The sequence below is a fragment of the Ctenopharyngodon idella genome, chromosome 17, assembly GCF_019924925.1.
Source record: "Ctenopharyngodon idella isolate HZGC_01 chromosome 17, HZGC01, whole genome shotgun sequence".
Classification (NCBI taxonomy): Eukaryota; Metazoa; Chordata; class Actinopteri; order Cypriniformes; family Xenocyprididae; genus Ctenopharyngodon; species Ctenopharyngodon idella.
Window position 1 is genome coordinate 2,659,724 of NC_067236.1, and position 24,363 is coordinate 2,684,086.

Sequence of the window (24,363 nt, forward strand, 5' to 3'; positions counted from 1 at the left end):
AACAGCTGAGCTTCTATGCAATTATGTGTTCCGTTTCTATGGACTACCTGAGGACATTGTATCAGACAGGGGCCCACAGTTTACATCTCGAGTCTGGTCATCCTTCTTCAAGAGTCTCAATATCAACGTCAGCCTCACTTCAGGGTACCATCCAGAATCCAATGGCCAAACAGAGCGCATGAACCAAGAATTAACACGATTCTTACGCACCTACTGCCAGCGCAACCAGACCGACTGGAGCCGTTATCTGCTCTGGGCGGAGTACGCCCAAAACTCCCTACAGAAACCTGCCACTGGTGTCACGCCCTTTCAGTGCATCTTGGGCTTCCAACCTCCATTATTTCCTTGGTCTGGTGAACCATCCAATCTACCGTCTGTTACTGAATGGATGCAAAGAAGCGAAGAAACCTGGGACCAAGCTCACCATCACCTACAACGCGCCGTAAGAAGGCAGGAGATGCAGGCCAATCGTCACCGACGTCCCAATCCCCAGTACGCCGTGGGACAATGGGTTTGGCTGTCCACCAGAGACCTCCGGCTAAGACTTCCATGCAGGAAACTCAGTCCCAGGTTTGTAGGGCCCTTTCAAATTATCAAACAAATCACCCCAGTATCATTTCGTTTAGACTTGCCTGCTAATTACCGTGTCTCTCCCACTTTTCATGTTTCGCTGCTGAAACCCTCCGGGGGTCCGAGAGGGGAGCCAGAGGGAGCCGAGGTCCGCTCCCCCCCACCCTTGATGATTGAAGGCGAGGAAGCCTATCAAGTACGAGAGCTGCTCGACTCCAGGCGCCGGGGTAGGAGACTACAATACTTAGCCGACTGGGAGGGGTACGGCCCGGAGGAGCGATCCTGGGTCAATGCGGATGATATCCTGGACCCCTCACTCACAGAGGAATTTCATCGGACGCACCCGGAGAGACCGGCCCCTCGACCACGTGGTAGACCCCGGCGTCCGCTTCCTCGCGTCTGGAGCCGCTCACAGGGGGGGGGCTCTGTCACGAATATGGCTCCTTCGGCCCCTCCTCCGGACCACCGGAGGGAGCCATCACCGGAATACTGATCAGTTCTCATTCGGACTACGTTTCCCATGGGCCCTCACTCCTGGGACTGATTGCACACACACCTGCACCGCATCACACTCACACTATATAAGACACACTCACACACACACACATCGCGAAGTCTTGATTTGCCGAGGTGATCATTTCTGAGCGTGTTTCTGTGGACTGTTTATCTGTTACCGATTGGACTGTTTATTCCCTGCGACCCTTTGCTGCCTACCCTGATCTTTGCCTGTTTCCTGGACTGTGATTGTTTGCTGCCTGCCCTGATCCTTGCCTGTACCCTGACTCTGTTTGTCTGCCGCCTGCCCCGACCATTGCCTGTTACTGTTTATGCCTCTGCCTTTGCCCTGTCTACTCTGTAAGTACTTTTAATAAACTAGCTGCAAATGGATCCACATTCTGTCGACCCATCATTACAATTATGTATATAAATAAAAAATAATTGAATATTGTCTTCTCTTTATTTCCTGAGAAAATGTACAAAAAGTACCTTAAACTTAATTTTTTTTGCATGATTACATTTTACATTTTTATATTTTTACATTTTATATACATACATATATATACACACACACACACACACACACACACACACACACACATATATATATATTTCTTAACATAATATTATTTTTGTTATTATTAATAAAAATAATATTATGTTAAGAAATATATATATATTTCTTAACATAATTATTTTTATTAATAATAAATATAAATATAAAATCTAAACAACAATAAAATAATAATAATAAATAATAATGTTTACTATAATTTAATAATATTTTAATACATTTTTATTACTTATAAATAATTAATTAAAATATTTTTAAATAATTTAAAAAACGTGTCTTGCACTGTACTTTTATGCTTGATTCCCGCATTTTTTAGCCTTTTTAATTATATTATTTGTTTTACAGATATAGATACATAATTTATATATATATATATATATATAGTCAAACCAAAAATTATTCAGACATTTTTTATATTTTTAATACATTTTTACTAGTAGGTGCAGGACACTATAGTTAATTTATGTAAGTGAGGATATCAAAATAAAGTAAACTGTGACATATTATACCCAAAAATTCTTCATACAGTGGGCTACCAGTAAAATTGATAAAAATTTGGAACCAAAAATTATTCAGACACTTTGACCACCTGACCATGTTTTGCTTAAGTGTTATCTGACATAATTAAGATAAATTTTTTCTGACACAGTTTAACTCTGAGGTCTTGTCATATTTTATTACCATTTTTTAAACTATAGTTGTATTAATGAATGAAATGTTAGTCAAGATAGTCCTAACCAATAATGTTGGATTGTTGCTAGTGCCCACTGGCTTCTATCAGTTGAGCCTCAGAAACTAAATGTACTCAACGGTTAAATGTGTGAGATGAATGTAGGCATTCATCTTACAAGCCAAAGAAAGAGAGCCAGAGATGGTGAACACGGAGATATATGCCGGAGGGGAGGGGAGAGAATTACTACACCACGTGATGCTCGGATCCGTTTATTATTGTGTGGAGGGAGAGGCCAAGCATCTACGGTTACACTGTAATAAAAATGCCTCATGCATCACTGCACTGGATCGTATCTCACCATCCATTCACTCCCCAACACAAAAGAACTGTTACGATGGATACTTTCAACATATGTGAGTCTTTCTTACAGAAGGTTGTGATTATTACAATCATCTTCATTCAGTCAGTCAAATCCAACCAGTTGTATAGCAAATCAGTCAAACACTTATGTCTCTATCTTAAAGAAAGAGATTAGAAATACTGGTGTAACACTTGGAGGAGGATAATAGCTACGATCAGGGGAGGAAAAATAATTGGAAAGGTAGGAGGTACATATTGTAAATCTCTTTAGCCTCTCTGCACAAGTAAGACAGTTTTATATGCCTTGTTGCTAGAACCACGAATAAGACACCATCTGAGGGCTTAAAGACTAAACTTTCCAGAAAAACCAGTCGTCATTTTGTTATAAAGTCAAAGCATTGCTGCCACAACTATATAAAAATACAAACAATTTCTCTTATAGTAATATAGTAGTGGGAAAAAGTGACGTCTAGAGGGGATATTTCTTAATGACCATACAAGTTTGATTAAACCATCAAAATAAGAGGAAAATATTTTATATTTTTTAAATATTTTAAATATAAGGGAAGAACAAAACACTAAACTTTGTTAAGGTATTTATCTGACAAAATTATTTGGCAAAAAAGCAAAATACAGCAATAGTTTTTATTTTACTATGCAAAAAAATGCATAGAAAAACAAGTTCAGTAGAAAAAGCAGACATGGATTATAGCATAATCAGTTAATTTTTCATTGGTTCTGTCTTGTTTTTGCATGTGTTCATAATTTCTTTGTATGAAAGCCTGGCCAAAAATTATGTCCGCACAATTTGGCATGTTTCATTGCGTTATCACAAATAAAATAAAACAACTGACTCCAAGCACAACTAAGCAATATGCTTACAAAATCTTCAATACATTTTTTTATAATATTTTTGAATATTGACTTTTGAGGGTGAAGATGTCAATTTTCTTAAGCCAGAATTTAGAATTAAGAATTTAACACTTTTATATAGTAGTGCAGGTATGATGAACCCGGAAGACTAATTCGCCGCTGGTTCCCTCGAGAATTTCCTATGGGATTTTATAATGGGATTTTTCAATTTATGAGTAAAATAAGGTCTGCGGTGAACATAACTTAACAATACTTTGACGTTTTGTACTTCCACGTAAACACGATAGATAGATAGATATTTTTGTGATAGGTATTGATTTTTACCTGGAAAGGGCAGGGTATGTGGTACTCTCTGCAGCGCTCCTGCACCCATGTGATCTCCCAAACTGAGCGGTACATCTGCTCGTACAGGTAACACCCCACCACAGTCAGCAGCGGCACCAGATAGAGCACTGAGAACACGCCGATCCGGATCATAAACTTCACCAGCTTGTCCTGATTCTCCTTCTCCAGGGGAATCTCCATTCGGACTCTGTTGAGCGCTACGATCCCGGCCAGCAGCAGCGACACTCCCACCAGGACATCCAGACACAGCGGCGCCAGCACAAACCAGCGAAGAGTGTGAACGTCGTACAGGCCCACAAAACACACACCGCTGATGTTATCGCCCTCAATTTTATTCAGAGCCAGCAGGGTTATGGTTAGCATGCCAGGTATTCCCCACGCACTGGCGTGGAAGAGTAAGGCCTTCTTCTCAATGGCTTCGCTGCCCCATTTGGGCACAGCGGCCAAGAACCAGGTTATGGTAAGAATGACCCACCACACACTGCCTGCCATGGTAAAGAAGTATAACACCATAAAAAGCAGTGTGCAGGCCTTGTTATGCGAGCCTTGAGTCACTGTGGATGTTTTGTACTGGGCGGGATTGGCCGCGTTACACGCCACACGGTCCTCCAACAGGAAGCCTAGGAAAAACACCAATGACACCATCATGTAGCAGACTGCGTAGAAGATGATGGGCCGCTCCGGGTAGCGGAAGCGTGTAACGTCGATGAGGAAGGTGAGGAAGGTGAAGAGGGTAGCGGAGAGGCAGACGATGGAGACGACGCCAATAAAGTAGCGGGCGAAGGTGAGCTCTTCACGCCGGAAATACATGTTGGGACAGGGAGGGGAGCAGTCTCGCACACCTAGAAACGTGTAGCCGAGCTCAGGTTCCACTTTGAGCTCGCGGGGGCACCAGAAACCATAGTCACGCTGAACGGACATGGGCGACTGGTCAGTGGGGTCCTCGTTCACGAGGAGATCCACAGCACGAGGGTAAGACTCATCACAGTCTGGAAACCTGCAGTTAAAAGACAAAGACATGCATATATTGAATATTTATATTAAGGAGATATAATTATATATTATATTATATATATATTAAAGCTGTATAAATTAAGATTTTTTATATCCTTAAGAAATAATTTAATATTTAACAAGGCCTGCATGCTGCTTTTATGGTGTTTATTATTATTATTTATATATACACTTTTAAAGAAATATATATGCAGAGACAAAAACACAGAATAAGTCTAGTATTCCTTTGTTGTATATGTTACTATAAGCAGTATTTGTGTATTATTATGATATCTGCTCACACACAATATACACATTTTTTATGTAAAAGTGATTCATATCTACTAAAATCATTAAATATTGACTTGATAATGACCAAAGTTAAACATTAAAAATGCTACTATATATAATTACTAGATATAACAGCAGGTTTAATCCAGATTTTATTAAACGAGTATTTCTCTCTTCATGTCTCTCTTCACATTTATTGTTTCAAGTTTTGTTTTACTCACCCTTACTAAAAGGTTGATTCTGATGTAATAAAAAACGGTTGCTTTTCTCATAACTACTGCTTTTAAGTATGTTTCTTTATTACCACTGCTTTTTTTCCTACTGCTAACATTAAATTGAAATATGTTGCAGACTTATTTCAAGCTGGTTTGAGTTGTGAGCATATTTTCCCTTATCATAATGGTTGTTTTTCACTGGAGATTAAAGGTTTCCCTCGAACATCTGCATTTGGTTAAAACAATATTTTAGCCAGAAAAAATTTTCCGTTTTAAAAAAAAGAAAGAAAGATGTTTAAGAAGAAACTCATTCAACCATTACAGCATAATTTACCTCAGCAATTATGTGGCAATTATGTCTGAAACACTGGGAAATGCACACTTCGTTCCTTTTCTAAAAAATTATCTACAATTTCTATTAAAAAAAATTCAAGCTGTTGAATACCTGCTGCACTCCATCTCCTCTGGCCAGGTGACTCCAAACATATCCATGAGCTTCTGGCAGTCTCTCTTGGCATGGTTACACAAGCTCCGGCAGGGCAAAGACACCCGTCCGTACTCCATACACACGGGGGCATACAGGGCACACAGGAACGGCCGGAGGTCTGGAGAGCACTGCAGGTTCACCATGGGGTGGAAGGGCTGTTGAGGAGGGAGAACAGAGAGTTAGTTCATGCCAAATGCCCAGAGAGTTTATGACAGATCTTGTAAAAACACGCAGCTTGACTCTACCAGCAGTTTGGCAGAAAAATTAACCCCACTGGACCTTTGGCAAGTGTTAAGATTACAAAGAAATATTTAGGTGGAAGTGCAGTAGCGCAAGAAAAATTCCAAAATATGAGTGATTCATTGAACAAGATGTTCGTCTGTGGAATCAAAATATAACTTGCTCTGCTTTTGAAACAACTTTCCTTTTCAGATGATGTCATCAAGACCTCTTATTTTCAACTTATATACACTTGTCTCACCATCAAATCAATTTCCAATGCCCATTTTAGGCCCATTAATAGCCTGTTCTACTCTGAAATGCGTCACATTATGGAAGTAAAAGGGGTTGCGAACAATTCCAAAATTATGCTTCAGATTCGGCAAGAAAACATTGACCTAGGGTCGGATTCACAAAACATTCTTAAAATGAAATTCTTCTTCATTTTTGAACATATGAATAAAATTAACAATTTTCCAAAACATTTCTTAAGAATGTTTTTTTATCTTTTTTTCTTAAGACTGTTCTAAAGACAAAACTTGCAAAGAATTTTATTCTTGAAAAAAATTCTCTTAAAAATCCTCGTAAGTAGCCTCTTTAAGTTAGGATAACCTCCAGCTTGCCTTAAATCCCCAAAAGGCAAAATGTTCAATGAATTTATTGGGTTGTCTCAAGTATTAAGCATTACAACATAACACTAGCGACATATAATAAAACTTATTACCAGGGATGTGCACATGTAATCTGCATACACACAGAGATAAAGGACACATTTACTTTAAAGTAGGGCTGCACAATATTGGAAAAAACTGACATTGTGATTTTTTTTTTTTCTGCAATATATTGCAATACCAGATGAATTTCACCAGATAAATAGCTCTGTTTGGAAAGAATTAATCATTCTAGAATGATTGGGGTGATTTCGTAGAGACAATCATCTACATAGAAATTAAAATTACAAGCATAAATAAATACAATAGAACAGAGATACAAAAAAAAAAACAGTACTTTAGCCTTTTCAGTATTCAGGTACAGAAATTGAATAATCAAATGTAAAATAACAGTGTAGTCATCACCGTGTAAATTAAAAATAATTAATCTTTGTTAAAGCTACAAAAGTGATTTTCTCTTTGTATTTTGTTTGATCAACATTATTGACTGACAGCAGCAGGAATATTAGGCTGCTGTCACTTTAAGACCTAAATGCATGGATCCAATATAATTATACGCCTCTGTTTTCTTTCTCAATTGTTTACGTTCACATAAGCCATATGGGACTGTGTTTACGAGGACACTCGCCGAGATGGGCGTTTTGACAGAAAATAAAGAGAACAGAATTTGGTGTTCGCGTGATTTAAACCACACAACACATTTAAAAAACGTGACTCTGGGTGCTGAACTCCCGTCAAGCCAGTTGCGACAATAAGAGTGTAAGCTTATTGTTAGAAAAAGAAAAACATGTTCTTCAGAAAGAATTTGACAGATTTTCAAGAATTGCACCTAAGAACATTCTTACGAACTTCTCAGAATGCATCTATCTTAAGAAAACTTTCTAAAGAAGATTTTCGTGAATCCGGCCCCTACCTCCCCAAAATCTCAAGGTGCAAAAAGACAGGCAGGAAGTTGTCTGGGTACAGTAACCTGATGCCCCTTCAGCAGGATTACAGGCCAGTTTGGCAGCTCCAAGGACGCTTTTGTGCCCTGAAGGGGCCCAGTGCATGCTGGGAGAGAGAGCAGCTGCAGAGCTGGGCATTTAAATTTAAATCTTTGAAGGAACAGACAATGAGCCTCCACCTGGGGTTAGCCAATACATATGCACTTCCTGCTGGGGAATGGCCCTTTGTGACCGCCGTGTTTTTTGGAAAGAACTGGGAGATTGACACACCGCAGAATTTGCGCTTCATTCCTGCATGGATTGCTCGAGTGAACTTAATCCCTAAGTAGGACAATATTTACAGATAATTTGCATGAATTACGGTTTTCCCACCAAGAAAAAGACACCAGCTTACTGCTGGGAAAACCAGCGAGGAGCTCCAGCACGTCTTAAAAATTTTCCAAAATAACTTTCTCAAAATTCACATGATGCAAATGAGCCGTGAATAAAAGCTTTATCAATATTTGAAGAAGGTTATGAAATATTTACCCTGCCTCTGGAGCGAGTGAATTAAAGCAACATCAAAAGAAACACGAGCAGCTTCTATTGGCCTCCCGTATGGAAACTACATACACTTCAGTAATTGAGCTGTATGAACAGAATTTGCATCGCTCTTGACATGTTTTCCCCCTGTAGACGCGGAACTGGACATTTTATTGATTTTGAATGTCCTCCCCATAACTCCCTGCTCCACTGTTACACATGGACACGTGCATAGGGAGATAACAGGGTAGTCTTATGGGAGTCGGGTTCAGGTACAACAGAGGAACTGAATTACAGCAGCGGTCTTCATTATTTATGTGGATCAGACACGATAATGCAGCCGTTCGTGACAGGAAGTCTTACAGTGGCACATGTACTACAAGCTGAAGAAAACACAACATTCAATACACAAACAGTGCAAATATACACAATGTATTTACGAACTTTAATATTGTTGTAAAAGCCATATGATTTTATTTGTACTGAAGTACATACAACTTGCACTATATTCCACAAAGTCTCCTGAAGTCATACGATAGCTTTGTGTGAGAAAGATAAAAAATTAAGTTGATATTCACTTAAAATACTCCATATCAGCATAGTCTCAAAGCTCATTATTGGTCATATTAAAGTAAAATATAGGGCTTTTCACAAAAAATGGTGACAGAGAAGGCTTTAACTGGAGCGAAGAGACATTTTTAATTTTTACCTTTATAGTCCGAAAAGTCAGTTCAGGAAAAACTTGATAGTACAGTCGGCAATGTACAATATTAGGGCGCACAATGTTAGAGATTTTATATAAACAGGTCACGTGCTGCGCTCATCCAATCAGTAACACTGATATCGCAAGTATGCAAATAAGGACGTTAACCCAGGGTTTAGGAATGTACAGTGTAATACATCAGTTTATGAATACCCAGAATTAATTGTTAACCCTGGGTAAATTATGAGCAGGGTCAGTACATGTCCAAATCAACCAAATATCAGAAACTTCCTAGGCTCAAATTTTTGATTTTGTTAATACTTTTTCAAACATTGATAGTAATAAAAGTCAAAATATTAAATGTCATGGATGTATATTTACTGAGAAATTCGCTATTTTGTAGAAGGGGGTCAACATCAGTATTTTATTTTTTACACAGAGACTGGTTGGTCTATTAGTAATTTCTGTTGACTTTAACAATCTTTGTTGCATTATATGCCAATGGTGACCGTTCAAAAATGGGAAGAAGCTGTTTTTGTGGGTTTTGAAGATACTGTTGAAACTAGAAATATATCTCATTTTTTTTCTATCAACACAATTGCAAAGAACATTCCTGTCTGCCATAAATATTCTTTTTTCAAAGTTTGCATGCCAGTAACTCTAAAGTTATTGAATATATCTCAATATCCTTCTGGATTCTCATTCTTAATAATCTTTTCTTTTCTAATCTTCATTTTTAAGGTACTATGGGGGGGGTCCCAATGCGACTCAATGACAAATCGTTGAACTTTACAATTTCAAAAACCAAATGTGGGTAACTTTACAAACAGCTGTATTTAAAGGGAAATGTCTGAGTAAATAATGTTAAAACTAGAAATGCATCTTGTTTCCCTCTATCAAAACAACTGCATACAACATAGAGAGAGTTTGAAAACCCCTGCTTTGAAATGTCAAAACTTGCTTGATTTCCATGAATCACCCCAAAAGCACCAAGCAATTCTGTAAAAGCATGTGAATGACAGGGGTGTAACAACAAACGGCAGCTCAGACCGTCTCTGTCTCTGAACAGAACACAGAACAATCTCTGGATCTGTCGAGCAGATAGAGATGCCACTAGAACGCCATGAATCTTCCCCCTGTCAGAGCGTGAAATGCCGGTTTGCAGGCTTACTCTGAATCCAGAATGGAGATCACAGCCTTTTATTTAGTGAGCATGAAAGAAGGCCCTAAAGAATGCACACTGACAAAAAAAAAGGAGCGCTGCCAAATTTAGACAGACAATCCTGAGGGTTGATGCCTTCTGATGAGGAAAATAGCGCCGCACATCCATCAAGCCAGAGACATTTGGGAAATGATGAACTACTTTAAAATGAAGAAAGCTGGATTAAATTGACACAAATCTATAAAGGGAATTTTTGGCTGTCTAATAGGGCTGGGCTGTATACCATATATACTATATGACAGCAGAAATGTGTCAAGCATTAAAGATTCTGCTATGTTGTTCACACCGCAGCAGCACTATTTAAAAAAAAAAAAAAAGAAAAAAAAAAAAAAATCAGACTCCAAGTAGAAATGATAGCCTACTTTCCAAAGTCTGACATATTGTTCCAGCGTTGTTGACAGTTATATTTATTATAATGCTGACACAGTGTAACCATAAGTTGCTTAGGTTTGCCAAGCAATATTCTGTCTGATATGAAGTGTATTAATATGGTATACGTCCAAAAACACAGTAATACTATGATACCATGTCTAAAAACAAGCTAATACCATGTATCAAGGTACTTCAAAGAACAGCATAGTATTACCCTGGTACATGTCCAAAAAACATGGTTTTACCATGGTACCATGTTTAAAAAAAAACATATCCAAGTATTAATTCACAGTATTATCTGAGATTATGAAACATATTAAACACTTTTGGGTTAAATTTATAGCAAAAAATAGCTATTTCATGATGTCTAGTCAGTTACTATGAAATAAAACAAAATAAAAGTGTCCCACCAGGACATACTTCACTGAAGCGTGTTCACCCTCCATCACTCACATGCTTTTAACAGGCACAATCGCTCTCAATATTTCAGCACGCAGGCATATATATGGTAACACGCGTGTGTTGTGAACACTCACATAGCGTGTGTCTTCAAGTGTGTGCACTTAGAATCGATGGACAAGGATACATTCAGCACAAACTTCCCAGCGGGAAGAGCATCCGGATAGCTCTCTCTCTATCTATCCATCTCTCCCGGAGGGTCTTGACCCCCACTGACCCCACTCTCAGAGACGATTCCTCCTTTAACAGCCTCTCGTAGGTCTCCATCACCATACAAGTGCTGTAGGGAACGCAGAACAAATCACTGTCCCTTTCACATCGCTGACTTAAAGTATATATCTCATTCTGCACAAGTGGCCTAAAAATTCAGCTCATCAGAGTATATGCCCGACCCTATGTGACAGTGTTTTGAAATATGTAACTAATGCTGCATTACTACTTTAACTCATATATATTATACTCTACTTGACTGTATAAAAATACAGAGCTGGTGACACACCTGCTACTGGCTGTATTCCCTTCTCTTGAACTTATAATACATTATAAGGCTTACATATTCATGGTTCTACCTTTAAAGGGCAAATAATTCCTTAAGCATTGACTGTAAATATCAAGCGTTACTCATTATAATGTATTATGATGAATATAATATTTTTTAAAAGTGTAACCATTAATAAAAAAAATGAAATAAAATTAGTTTATTTAATATTTATAATTGTCAAAAAAATAAAATGATTTCTAAACAGATATAATGCATCCAAATGTATACTCTGATGTATCAATAATGTAAGTAAGAAGACGGAAAATTTGAAAGGGTTTGGAGTCCAAATATTAAGTATATTGTATATTATATACACACACAATATATCAAACAAAATAAAATCAGGTATATATATTTGGGGTGTAACGGTACATGTAATCATCCCGAACAGTCACAGTACAGACATGGTTCGGAGCATACAGTCAGATGACGAATATAGTCAGTCACAGGTGATCCACACTCCAAACCAGAAGGGGGCGCACGCAGTAATGCAATGCAGTTTACTAACTACCACAACAGCAAAAAGAGCAGAAGAAGAGACACTCTATGCATAGATATGTTTACGTGTAATCTCAACGTTTCAACTGCGGAAAGACATCAATAAAACAGTTTGAGAATAATATCTAATGTAGTATTACATTTACCTCAGGCAAGTCATTTAGTGTCCACAGCATGTTAGTTCACTAGAGAAATGAACTCTAGAGGGGAGCATTTCACTAAATATATGCACTATATTAGCTTATATATTCATTATGTTTACTGTTAGTAATGTCTTAATTATTTAATATATGCTTAAATAAATTTGTCATGAAAACAAGTTATGACAGTAACTGTGTAAATGATTATATTTCAAAATTGAATTGGAGTAGAAAAATAATTTTAGAAGTTAATGCAAAACCAGCATAATGTGCAATTTACATGTTTGTTTTTTTGGGGTTTTTTTTTTTTGAGTGTTGATTATTATATCTAAAAATAAATAGCAACTGAATTTATTTAATAGTTTGTGCTCTGTATATTAAACATACAATTAAAATGTAATATAATTAAATTTAATTAAACATTAAATATAATATATTTGTACTATATATTCCTGGGCTACTGGAACACTATCAATCACAATCCAGGACAAGAACTGTTTTAATGCATTAAACACAGGCTTTAAGTAAAATGTTACTTTTCTACAAATTTCACTTTACACCTTTCACACTGTGACCAGCAAAAAATAAAGCAAGACTAATGCACGTACGAGTTTAATTTTCTGCAAAAAGATCTTTTTGTTTGTCTGTCAGCGAGACGTGAAGGTGTAATTAATCAAGACCACTCACACGTTCCCGAAAGAGAGATTCATACATATTATTTAGCCTAATCTCCATGTCTAAGACGGTAATGGTAATTAAAACATTGCGGGGTTGATGTGAATGCCGCGCTGTCGTGCCAGCGAGCCCAGACTGTGTAGGAGGAGCAGCCCGAGGAACCGGGTGGGTTTCTGGCAGCGGTGCAAAACAGCACATTTGTCTCTCACAGTCGCCAACCGCCACTCCTCTAACACTTCAATGGATGGATTAAGTTTCTGCCTGTTTTTCTTTTGTCAGACTCACGATTCATTTAAAGAATCGATGAATAGAGGTTACCTTTGAAAGCCTCGAGCTTTTAGAGTATGGCTGCATGCTTTTACGGCTTCCTGGGCTACTTAAGAACTCTGGTGAGAAAAATAACACATAAAGATGCTTACCTACTGTATTTCAGTGTGGATTTGGTGGAAAAGGGAGCATGTATATTCAAGGGTTGGCAGTTTTGCAGAAAAGAGAAAAACAGAAAGAATTTCCTTTACAAAAAAGTCCTGTAGCAATACCATGATAAAGTGAAGGCATCCAAAGGCAATGCCATGGTTTGCTTGGTTCCTTATCATACCAGAATATCATGGCATTACCATACCTACCCCAAAACATGGGCTGTGTCCAAAATACCCTTAAATAGGGCACTATTTGATGGGACAGCCATTTGTAGTGGTGTCTGAAACCATAATGGATATTATCGAGTGCACTCATTCAATCTCACAATGCACTGCAATAACGAGTGTACAACCGATGTACGCTCAACGGTAACACCATGATATTTTGCCATATAAATATTACTACTAAAATTATCAAAAGGCACTATCATGATACATGTGCAAAAATTCAAAATAAAAAAATAAAAACGTAATGCCAGGGTGATTTGGTATAGAGCAGTAATGAATGATTATTACCATATTCATATTTACATAATACATAATTTACCAATCTACCAACATTTTGGCAATGTACCATGACAAAGGCTTGTTGCGGAATTGTTGGTAGAAATAAACTGAGTGTGCAGTTATATTCTTTTTTTACCAAGTACTTGTCCATAAAAACAGTGGTAGAGGTATCATAATGGATGACTGCAGGGTAATGCAGGTGTCTGGACTGGACTCTTGACTGACAGTTCTGGCAGATTTGGAAATGAATGAAGAGGGAAATCAGATCCGAACAGGAAAACCCTCTCACACACCCTTCGCTCACAGAGCAGGTGGAATCGGCCGAGCAAACAGTCCATGTGCGAGTGGAAATTCCAGTTTGCCAACTTTACAAAGAGTGTGTTTGAGGAGAAAATGGAGAGTTGCATTCTCTCAGGATTAAAAAGTCAAAGGATTTGAGTCTTTCTAGAATGCAAAGTCTTGGAGGACGCAGAACCCATTCGAACACAAATATCCATCTCGTATACTCTTGGCAGCCTAAATCTCAAGTTAACAAGCTCTGACTAACTGCTGTGCACTAGATATTCTGAAGACAAGAGTTATAGAGTCTTTACGTAACAGATTCTTCCCTCCAGCCCAGTACACTGTCAGATACTATCAGGACATTTCCCATCAACAGTGACCTACCATCAGTCTCTCTGTAGCTCACATCAGCTCCACCATTCCTGCTAAAGGTCAAGTGTTTTTGGCAGTAAATAACAAAATAGGGTTTGAACACAGACAAGTTGTGCTGTATTAATCAATCAAATCTGCTGATATGAGTTAGTACACTACATCATCACTGTCAGCTGAGGAAATTAAACTTCATTTTAAATCTCTCAGACTGATGAATCAGTTCCCTTCTTCAACATGTTTATAGACAAATTATTAAAGAGCCAAACAAAAATATGTAATTAAAATATTGCAGCAGTGAGAGATCCATCCATGGAATATTGTACAGTATAAAAATCATTATGTCTATAAAACATGGAAACCAGTGTGTGTGTGTGTGTGTGTGTGTGTGTGTGCGCGCGCGTTTTTGTTATTTATGAGGATACACATTTCTATAATGACATGGGTATTACACTGGTATTACGACGTAAACATGAAATATGAGGACATTTCATGAGTCCTCATTTAAAATAGCTTTAAAAACATACTAAACAATGTTTTATTAAAAATGTAAAAATGCAGAATGTTTTCTGTGATGGGTAGGTTTAGGAGTAGGGGTAGTGTAGGGGGAGAGAATACAGTTTGTACAGTATAAAAACCATTACGTCTATGGAATGTCCTCACTTTGATAGCAAAACAAACCTGTGTGTGTGTGTGTTATCCTTAAACGCATACCTTGGGTCTTTATCGACCCAGGACGTCATTCACTACCCTCCCCCCATTCATTTTTTAAAGTTAGACATCAACCTTCTTAGTATTCCTCAATTTATTCATTATAAACAATATAACATGAAAAAAAATCTGAAAGAATGTCTGTTTAATTAGAATTAATTTTTTGTAAAAAGTGTATAGGGTTGCTAGCGACCCGAGGAATGTAATAGTGCAAGTATAATTTTTCTGCACAACAATAACTGAATCTCTAATGACTCAATAAGTGCAATTCACCTTTATTCCACAAGGTGGCAATGTCTGATACACAACAATGACATAATGTTACACTCATAAATACATCAGCAAAACTTGAAATGACTCAGCGATTTACTGTAGAGCAAGTACTATATGCAATCAAATATTTCAGATATTAGTGTCTCTGTCACCTGATGGTGGATCTCGTGAAGAAGCTGTCAGCGATCAAAATATTGATTTTGAAGACTATGAAAACGATAGTTTTGAGAACATGATTAAGATTGCGAATATGAGCCAGATGCTGAATGTACTGGGGAAATGAGTTCTGATGATGATCGTAATAAAGATCGGCTCAAGTTGAACCTTTCCAAGTTCTAAAAGGTAACAAAATATGCTTTATTTTATTCTTTTGTAATTGTTATTAAAACGTCAGGAGAGTTTTATCCTATTGCAGCAGTGAGAGATCCATCCAGACGAGAGATTCATCTAGATGAGAGATTAGATGAGAGATTCATCTATGTTAGATATAGATCCGGGGGTTGCTAAAGACCCGAATATGTAATAATGATTGGTGAAACATTCACTCATTTAAGGGTTGAATACACTATTTAATCAATCAAAGCTGCAATTATTTAATCAAAAAACAGTAAAACAGTCATTTTAATTTTACATTACATTTATATTTTAAAATGTAATTTATCTCTGTGATGCAAATCTGTGATTACAGCGTCATTACTCCAGTTTTCAGTGTCACATGATTCTTCAGAAAACATTATATGTGACCTATGCTGGCAAAATGAGTCGCAATGAGCAAATTTTTCAAAAAATAGTTATTTTCACAATTTCTATTAAAAAACCTTAAAAAATATGTATGATTTGTTGGAATCCGACAAAAAAAAATGACTGAGCTATACCTGTTTGAAGTCGATAGAGTCCGTTTTTTTTTTTAAGTCAGTTTTGAGAAAAATTGAGTTAAAGTTTTCTGAAGGTTCCAAAACAAAATCACCTAGCAACCATACCTTAAAATCACTGTTAATAACACATAATTTGGCACACACCTCGTCAAAACCAAATATCTAGAGGAAAATATATATATTCAACTTTTTTTTTCAATATTTTACTTCAATATTTTGAAGTACTGTAATTCTGTTTGTATGTGTATTTCGGGATTACGGGCTGTCTGAGGCGTCTTTGTGCGTGAGCTTCGGATCTGCCAGTCAGCACGAGTAAGATCGATTTGTTTACATCAGCATGAGTTTGAAAATCAAATTTCATTGGTTCAGACTCATGCCATCGAGAATTTGCATGAATATTCACAAAGTTGGAATGCTGTGCTTTAAAATGATACCAAACTTGGACTAATGAGGAAGTTGCTGAGGGGAAGAGCGAGTGTTTGAAGAGAGCAGAGAAAAACTGCATTTTTCATGGACAAAGGAAAGGTACTCCTCTCAGAATACATACAAATAAAGATAAAGTTGTGCTGCTTAATATTTTTGTGAAAACTGATACATATTTTTCAGTATTCTTTGATGAATGGAAAGTTCAAAAGAACAGCATTTATTTGAAATGTAAAAGTCTTTCACTTTTGATCAATTTTAAGCATCTTGCAGAATAAATTTCTTTATTTTAAAAAAACTGACCTTACTGAGATATATATTATATTTATGAAAAGTAGAATTTGCAGCATTTATGCATTATTCAAAATGCTGTAAAATATTCTGGGCCATACTCTGAATTTTGAGCTCACGGATATAAAGAGACGTTGATTGAGTGCTTATAAATGAGGACACAAAACAAGAAGTGAATCGTCCATGTGAGTGACACGGCAACACGCTGGCCGCTCTGAACGGGGTGAATAAATTGTGGTGTTCAGGGGCACATGGAGAATAAAACACATCCTGTCTCTCCTAGAACAACAACAAAGATAAACTCCTTCTGCAGTCACCAATTGGCTCTGGGCGGCCCTCCACTTTCACACAGATGTGAAAGACTCAAGAGCCTTGAATGGGAAAACTGGCCAAACGCGGAGTTATTTCCTTCATCTGAGCTCTGGAAGAAAAACAGAAGAAAGAAAGGACAGCTCGCTCCCACACTCCTTCTGTCCTGTCATTCAACCGGCCCTGAATCAATATCACTTCTCGTCCTGGCTGCGTCTTTCCTACATTTCACTCAACCAAGCATTCTTTCCCTACATTTTTAACAGCCATACCATGGTAACCCTGATGCAGGAACAGGCCCATCTGAAGTGGAGGGCTTTTGACAACTCTTCATCCTCAGGGGTCAAAGGTCAATGCAAGAGACCGCCTCCTGGGAACACTAAAGCTTGTCCTTTTGAGGCCGTACAATTACGGTTTGTTACCATGGTGACACCTCTACCCAGTTAAGGAAGACAGAGAGAATTGGAGAGGGTGAAAGAGAGATTTGAGTCCAACTCAAAAAGAGCAGTTCTGTAGAAACTACAGGGGGTCTTACAAAAAACAACACACCATTACAATTATTTCAATCTGAATGCACACAAAAATGTGCAGAATTAGGGGCCGTTCATACAGGACGCGTCCTTAAGTTCAAAAACAGCAAGAGAGGAACTGAACGCAGGGGACTCGAGACATGTTTTTCCGACCTCAGCTACTTTTAAATTTGACACTCCCTCTTAAAAACAAAACACTAGTGGTGCTAAAAATGTACCTGTCAGTGAGTTCTTTGTATTTTCTGTGCCTTATTTTTCATCAAAATACATGCCAGCAATGGAAAAACAAAGCTTATCAAAATAGTGTCTTGTTTTCTATCCCAGACCCACATTTTTTTTTCTGCTCTGCTGTGGAAAATGTTCCAGGTGATGTGCAGAATAGCACATTAACATACTATTTGTGCTATTGCTGCATATGTAGGTTGTGTGGCATAGTATGCAAATTTTCTGTATGCCTGGATTACACAGATGACCTTTTACATTTGCCAAAAAGTGCAATATTAAACAGAATGCGAAAAATACTGTCGACTACTGTCAACAAATGAAACCTGCAGTAATAAAAGTTACAGTATATTTCTTGAATCATTATTTGATCAAACTGTGAAAAGCATTATACATTCTTGGACATTCCTTGTTGAATTAAACATGCAATGTACTGTGGTCATATGACAACAACGTACCGTCACATACTATGCACTTTTCCTGTATGCAAAAAGTAATAGTTTACAGTATGCTAATATTCCATTTTGAACAATCTCATGTTGCGTCGCAATTCGCATACTATCCATCCTAAATAGTATTCGAAATTAGAATTAGTGTGTCCCAAATCGCAGCATGTTGAAATGAGTATTCCAAAGATACCTAAATTGTCTACTATTTCTGGTTAGAATTCGAAGTGCAGATCCGTGCACACTCTAACAGCTAATATTGCCCACAACCCATTGCGCCTTGGATGAGGATTGGATTATAGAACTACAAACATGAATAAAAAGTGTTTTAAAAAAACTACAAACACGGTGGATGTATGAGACCTACGACTGGCAGATCAATGTGAAACTACACACTCAAATATGTACTTTTTCTTCACAAAAACAGTATACTTTTAGGGCACAGTATATGTAGGCGAATTCAATTGGTATGTAGCATCAGTCTTTGATTTTTGCCAGTTACTGATGACCAGACGTCTGTCATTATTCGGCCAGATTTCGCCCACTTACAGCATCACTGCTTGCATCACAATAAGGGCGTCTAGACCTCAAAACAAACCAGACAGTAAATTCCTCTGGAGATCTTTAATCAGCACAGGGCGGCAAGGGTGAGTGGTTTTGGTAAAACATCAAGGAAACTCAAAGTTACATTTTATTCTGGATAATTTGTAATTACCCTTTGGTTAGTGCTGATGAAAACCGGGTGAATCTCATGAATCCTGTATAGAACATGAGTGGGTGGTATGAGTGGTATGATTTAAAATATTTTACATATTATACAAAAAAAAAGGGAAGCCTGTTTTGGGACCATAAAAAATATTTTTGCATTGAGAAATTTTCATGACTATAAAGCACATTTACTCCCAAATTATCAGTAATGTAATGTGAAAAAATAAGCACATATTATTTACATTTTAAAGTATTCATACATAGTGGTAGTTTTTTTAATAATGAATTTTAATGCATTATATTTAATGCATTTCTGTATAAAAAATTTTAAAATAAAATTTACTTTTATAGTAATTAAAATTTGGGAGGTGTCTGTGCTTAAATAATGAAAATAATGTCACAATGCAAAAAAAAAAATCTAATAATTTTATATACAAAAATAAGCAAATCATTTAATTTTGGGGTGAAATGTGATGAATCATAGAATTATTTAAAATTTTTAAAGAATTTTGTGATATTCATCAAACTTATATAAGTTAACTTAACGTTAGCTTTGACTGTAAAAAGCATAATATCCTTCTGCTTGGATTTGATTCACGAGCGCGGAATCCAGCTCAACATAAGCACATAATACATGGATAACCTATATTTATGGTTTTTATCAGGGTCAGCGCTAATCGCCTGGCCTCATTCACAACAGTGAAAACTTCAGACAATATACACACGAGATTTCCATATAATCCCATCCGATCTCTAACAGAGCTTATAGAAAAAAAGAAACATAAAGCCCTTGTTAAACAGTCACACGCCAGCTATGTCCGATTCTTTTGAACCGATTTGTTTTAATAAATTCTGAATCACACATAGCATTTGTAAAAACAACTGACTGTAAGGATGAATCAGTATAGAAGTAAAACAATAATAATAATAATATTATTAAAAATATTGAGATCGATACTGATTTTGTTTTGTTTGGAATTCTTAAGTTTAAATACTTTTAGTAATTCAAACATTTAAACAAAAAAAATGATTAAAACAATTTTACTGCGTCTATTTTAAGTCATGCAACAGGAGCAGTTCATCGGAAAACTGATTCATCAACTCATTCACCCTACATCAGAGAGGCGGTACTGGGGCAAATACGGAGAGGAGTAAGGCTTGTTTTTAAGGACTTTGGCTCTGGTTCACCAGCAGGGCATCTTGGGGTGATGTAATACATATCCACAGGGGATACTGTACACCCCTGACAGATGAACCACCATGAACCTCAGTGCCGCCCGGGGCACGTGACCCCCCCCAGACCTACAGCAGGCAACTGACACTAGCTGCTCTGTTGTGATCTCAGAACACAGATGGACGCTTATGCTCTTCATTGTGTTTAATTGACTGAAACAATGGGAGAAAGAGCATTATTCCATGCTTCAAATCAATCCAGCCCTTATGGGTCTTGGCAGAGATTATGAGGCTGTTAACTGGGGAAAAAAAAAAAACGTAAGATGGCACCATTAGTTCCTTCAACACATGGAATAAAGCAGCATTCAACAAACATTCCATTCCTGAGATGGAACAGAAGCGTTTTACTAGGGCTGTTTGACATTCCCTTTAGATATTTCTGGAACAGATGGGCTATTTTAGAAACAAATAATTTAGAGTTAATACAGTTAATAATTTTTACTTCTGATATCTATATAATCAATATCCAAAAGTCTAATTATTTAGCAGGAAGAAATGTATTTATTATATTTTTTTTAATAATTAAATCATTAATAATAGAATTATTCTATTATTTATATTAAAATGCAATAATATGTTGTTAAAATATACATTTTATAATGATTTATATTTTTATATTGTCCTTTTTCAATCAAACAATATAGAACGTCTCTCAAAAGAGGTGAATGTTTAACTTATAATGTGAATATATTCATTAATTTAGTATACAATTTATTGATATATTTATAGTGATAACATTTTTTTTTATATTTATTTATGATTATTTTAGCCTTTATTTTAAAAGGAGATTATGTCTACTATCTTTGACAACAGATGTAACAGCACTTAAGTTTATGATGAATAACAGATCCATTATGCAAAAAACCTCTGGGCAAAAATGATCTCACTGCATTTCATATGGATATGATTCATCAAAATGGCTGTGGCAGGCATTAAACTATGAGAAAGTCCTGAGCAAGCACAATCTGCACCTCACAAATAGGGAAAAGAGAAAATGAGAATGTTTATAGTATTAAATATCACCATAAACTGTTCAAAACAATCTAATTGTTTTTCATTAACGAATTTGGAAGGTTGTAATCAGCGTTGAGTGTAATGCATTACTAAGTAATTAATTACTGTAATTTAATTTAATTTTCCCTTGAAAAAGTAAAGGGATTACTCTGTTTTTAATTTAATTACATAATTTAATTACTAGTAATTTAGTTACTTCTGAAGTAATTGCATTAAATACTGTATAGACTATAGAACAATTTATGTTTTTAATGTAAAAAATTTATGTTTTTAATGTAACCTCCCTTTAAATACTTTGGTCAGTTCAAGAATAATTTATGCAATTTTATATTATTTATTTGAACGAATTAAAAGAGCAGTTTCATGTCTATCCTTGTATTGTTCAACTGGTCGAGCTTGATAAGGAATTTAGAAAGTAATTAGTCATCTAATTACACTGAAGATGTAATTAGTAGCTAGTAATTGATTACTTTTAAAGAGTCCACTGGTTGTAATGACAATTTGTTTTCAATATATTTAATAAATGCAAAAATAGATTCCTGTCCAAATGGATAAATATTTAGAAATCATGTAATCAACTTTTAGGGTTCTCAAACACAATTTCCATACGCGAGCAAAATCACCCAGTGAATAGTTAGGAAAAACAGCATAATGTATCTCAAAATCTGAAGATATTTTCAAAATCAAAATCTGGATGCCACAGACGCAAATTAGACGACACGCTCAGATCAAGTTGGAAGTTACTGTTATTGTGACTACAACACTTAAGATCAAAACAACAGGAACTAACCCACCAAAATAGCACCTATAATCCTGCAGCTCTCACACTCAGGCTTAAAAATATGATATAAAGCTTATTTCACTTGCAAAAGCTACCAACAGTCTAAATTATTCAAGCTCATCAAAGCACCAACCACAAACCACAAGCTTCTACGACAACAAGCTCCATGGCAACCTCATTTCTGTGGCACCTTCTCTAAATCCCAGCAGTGAAAGACAGAAGGAACGTCTCGTTACCTCCATGGCCAGAGCAGCCGTCTGCTGGTCGTAGTGGTTCAGGAGGTTGGGCATGAAGGTGGTGTTGTAGGGTAGATCCTGGCACATACGCAGACCGATCGACTCGCAGGTGAACATGCTGTGACTGCCCCCCGCCGAGTCCATGTGGATGCCAAGGCTGCTCGTGAACAGGGATAAGACCAGCAGAGCACCGAAGAGCCACATCCCTCGGAAAGGAAAATCCACAATGTGCCCCATGTTTGAATGGCAGAACTGAGAGGAGTGAGAAGCCGAACACGAGCACAAGGGTTTCTTCTCTACGCAGGGATCCGCCACACCCATAGTGTGTAAGGTATACCGCTACGATCAACTGCTTCCATCCCCTTCCTGTTCTGTCAGATGGTCCTCATGGATACCTGTCTGTTGACCGGCGTCTCGGGTCAGTGCATGCTTTGATCAGACCCCTCGACAGTCTTATGCATCCTCTCACATGCATACAAGACTACAGAATGAATGAGAAATTGTCTTCGATCAGGGTGGTCTCCAATGGATCCTTCAAACAGGGCTCTAGGATGTGGTTACGACAACTGATACTGGATACCTGGAACAACATAGGAATTAAAAGAAGAATTAAAAACTACAGATGCTACCAGACTCAACTGAAGCCAATGTGTGTAAATAAGCAAATTATCCATTTTAACTGGTTAACTTCATTAGTTTTGTGTCTAGCAAAGCAAGCTTATGTAAACCCCAGCTTGTAAACAGTTACTGTAGTGGGCAAGACCATTTAAACAGCTGTTATAACAGCCGTAAACCAAAACCAACAATCCATTAACTAGGTGAACCTCACAAAACCTGTCAAGAACATGCCAGGGTCATCTTTCAGCTCCAAAATCAAAAGAAAATGTACAAAATTGTATTTTGCGTAAAGAAAATCAAGCCTATTTTAGGACCCTTAAGATTGTTTTCATTGTGACATTATTTTCATAACATTATTTTCATTGTGACATTTATTTTCATGTGTTTAGGTATTATATTTAAAACATTCATACATTATGGAAGTATTTGTTGTAGTGAATTTAATTATTTCTTATTATTAAAAAAAAAAATCATTGTGTCCAGACATTCATTACTGTATTACTGTAATGAGATGTTATTGCTTTACAGTATTGTAAATTTTGGGGAGAAATGTGCCTAATTGTCATGAATTGTCTATTAAAAATTGTATAGTTACTTTTAATTTTAAAATCTCACTGCAAAGACTTCATTTTCATTACACAAAATATAATTTCATGTGTTTTATTCAAATATTAATAATTTTATTATGACTTGAGTTAACACGCATATAATTCATCGGTGCATTTCAAACAGAAATGTATTATATTCCAAATATTAATGAAACTGTGAGATAAATAATATCTGAATATTATGGGAAGTGAGTAATATGCAAGTATACAGTTCTCACATGTCATTTCACTCAGCCTTTCTTAATCCCGATTGTGTTAAATCTGAATTAACAGGAGCCAGTGTAAACATCCCATCCCCCTTTCAACACATTTGTGTGAGTCTACAAACTCAACCTGCCTAACCATCTAGGAAACACAGTAACCAGACATTAAAAATCTGAATAAAGTCTTCTTGAATTCTCTAATATGAAAACACCACACATTACTAGCCATGTCAAATTAATCTATATCCTTCAAATAATTTCACTACAGACAAATCTAAGCACCTTACATTGCATTATACGTCTTATAAATATATAAATAATTTCCGATATTTCATACAGGACTGCGGTGTCAGCAGTGTAACACATATGATGGCATAACTAATGTCTGAACATTAATCAACATGCATTTCCAAAAAGGAACAGTAGACCATATATATGTATGATTATATAAAATATATGA

General features: G+C 36.6%; 1 protein-coding gene across 1 annotated transcript in view; it reads right to left on the reverse strand.

Moving 5' to 3' along the window:
• Positions 1-24,363, reverse strand: part of fzd3b (frizzled class receptor 3b) — a 35,984-nt gene that overhangs the window by 11,252 nt on the left and 369 nt on the right. Inside the window, exons 2-4 of the mRNA XM_051868828.1 lie at positions 22,475-23,054; positions 5,838-6,034; positions 3,873-4,890 (exon numbers count right to left, since the gene is read on the reverse strand). Of these exons, the coding sequence (XP_051724788.1) occupies positions 3,873-4,890; positions 5,838-6,034; positions 22,475-22,795 (1,536 nt within the window). The 5' untranslated portion in view covers positions 22,796-23,054. The remainder of the gene's footprint in view (positions 1-3,872; positions 4,891-5,837; positions 6,035-22,474; positions 23,055-24,363) is intronic.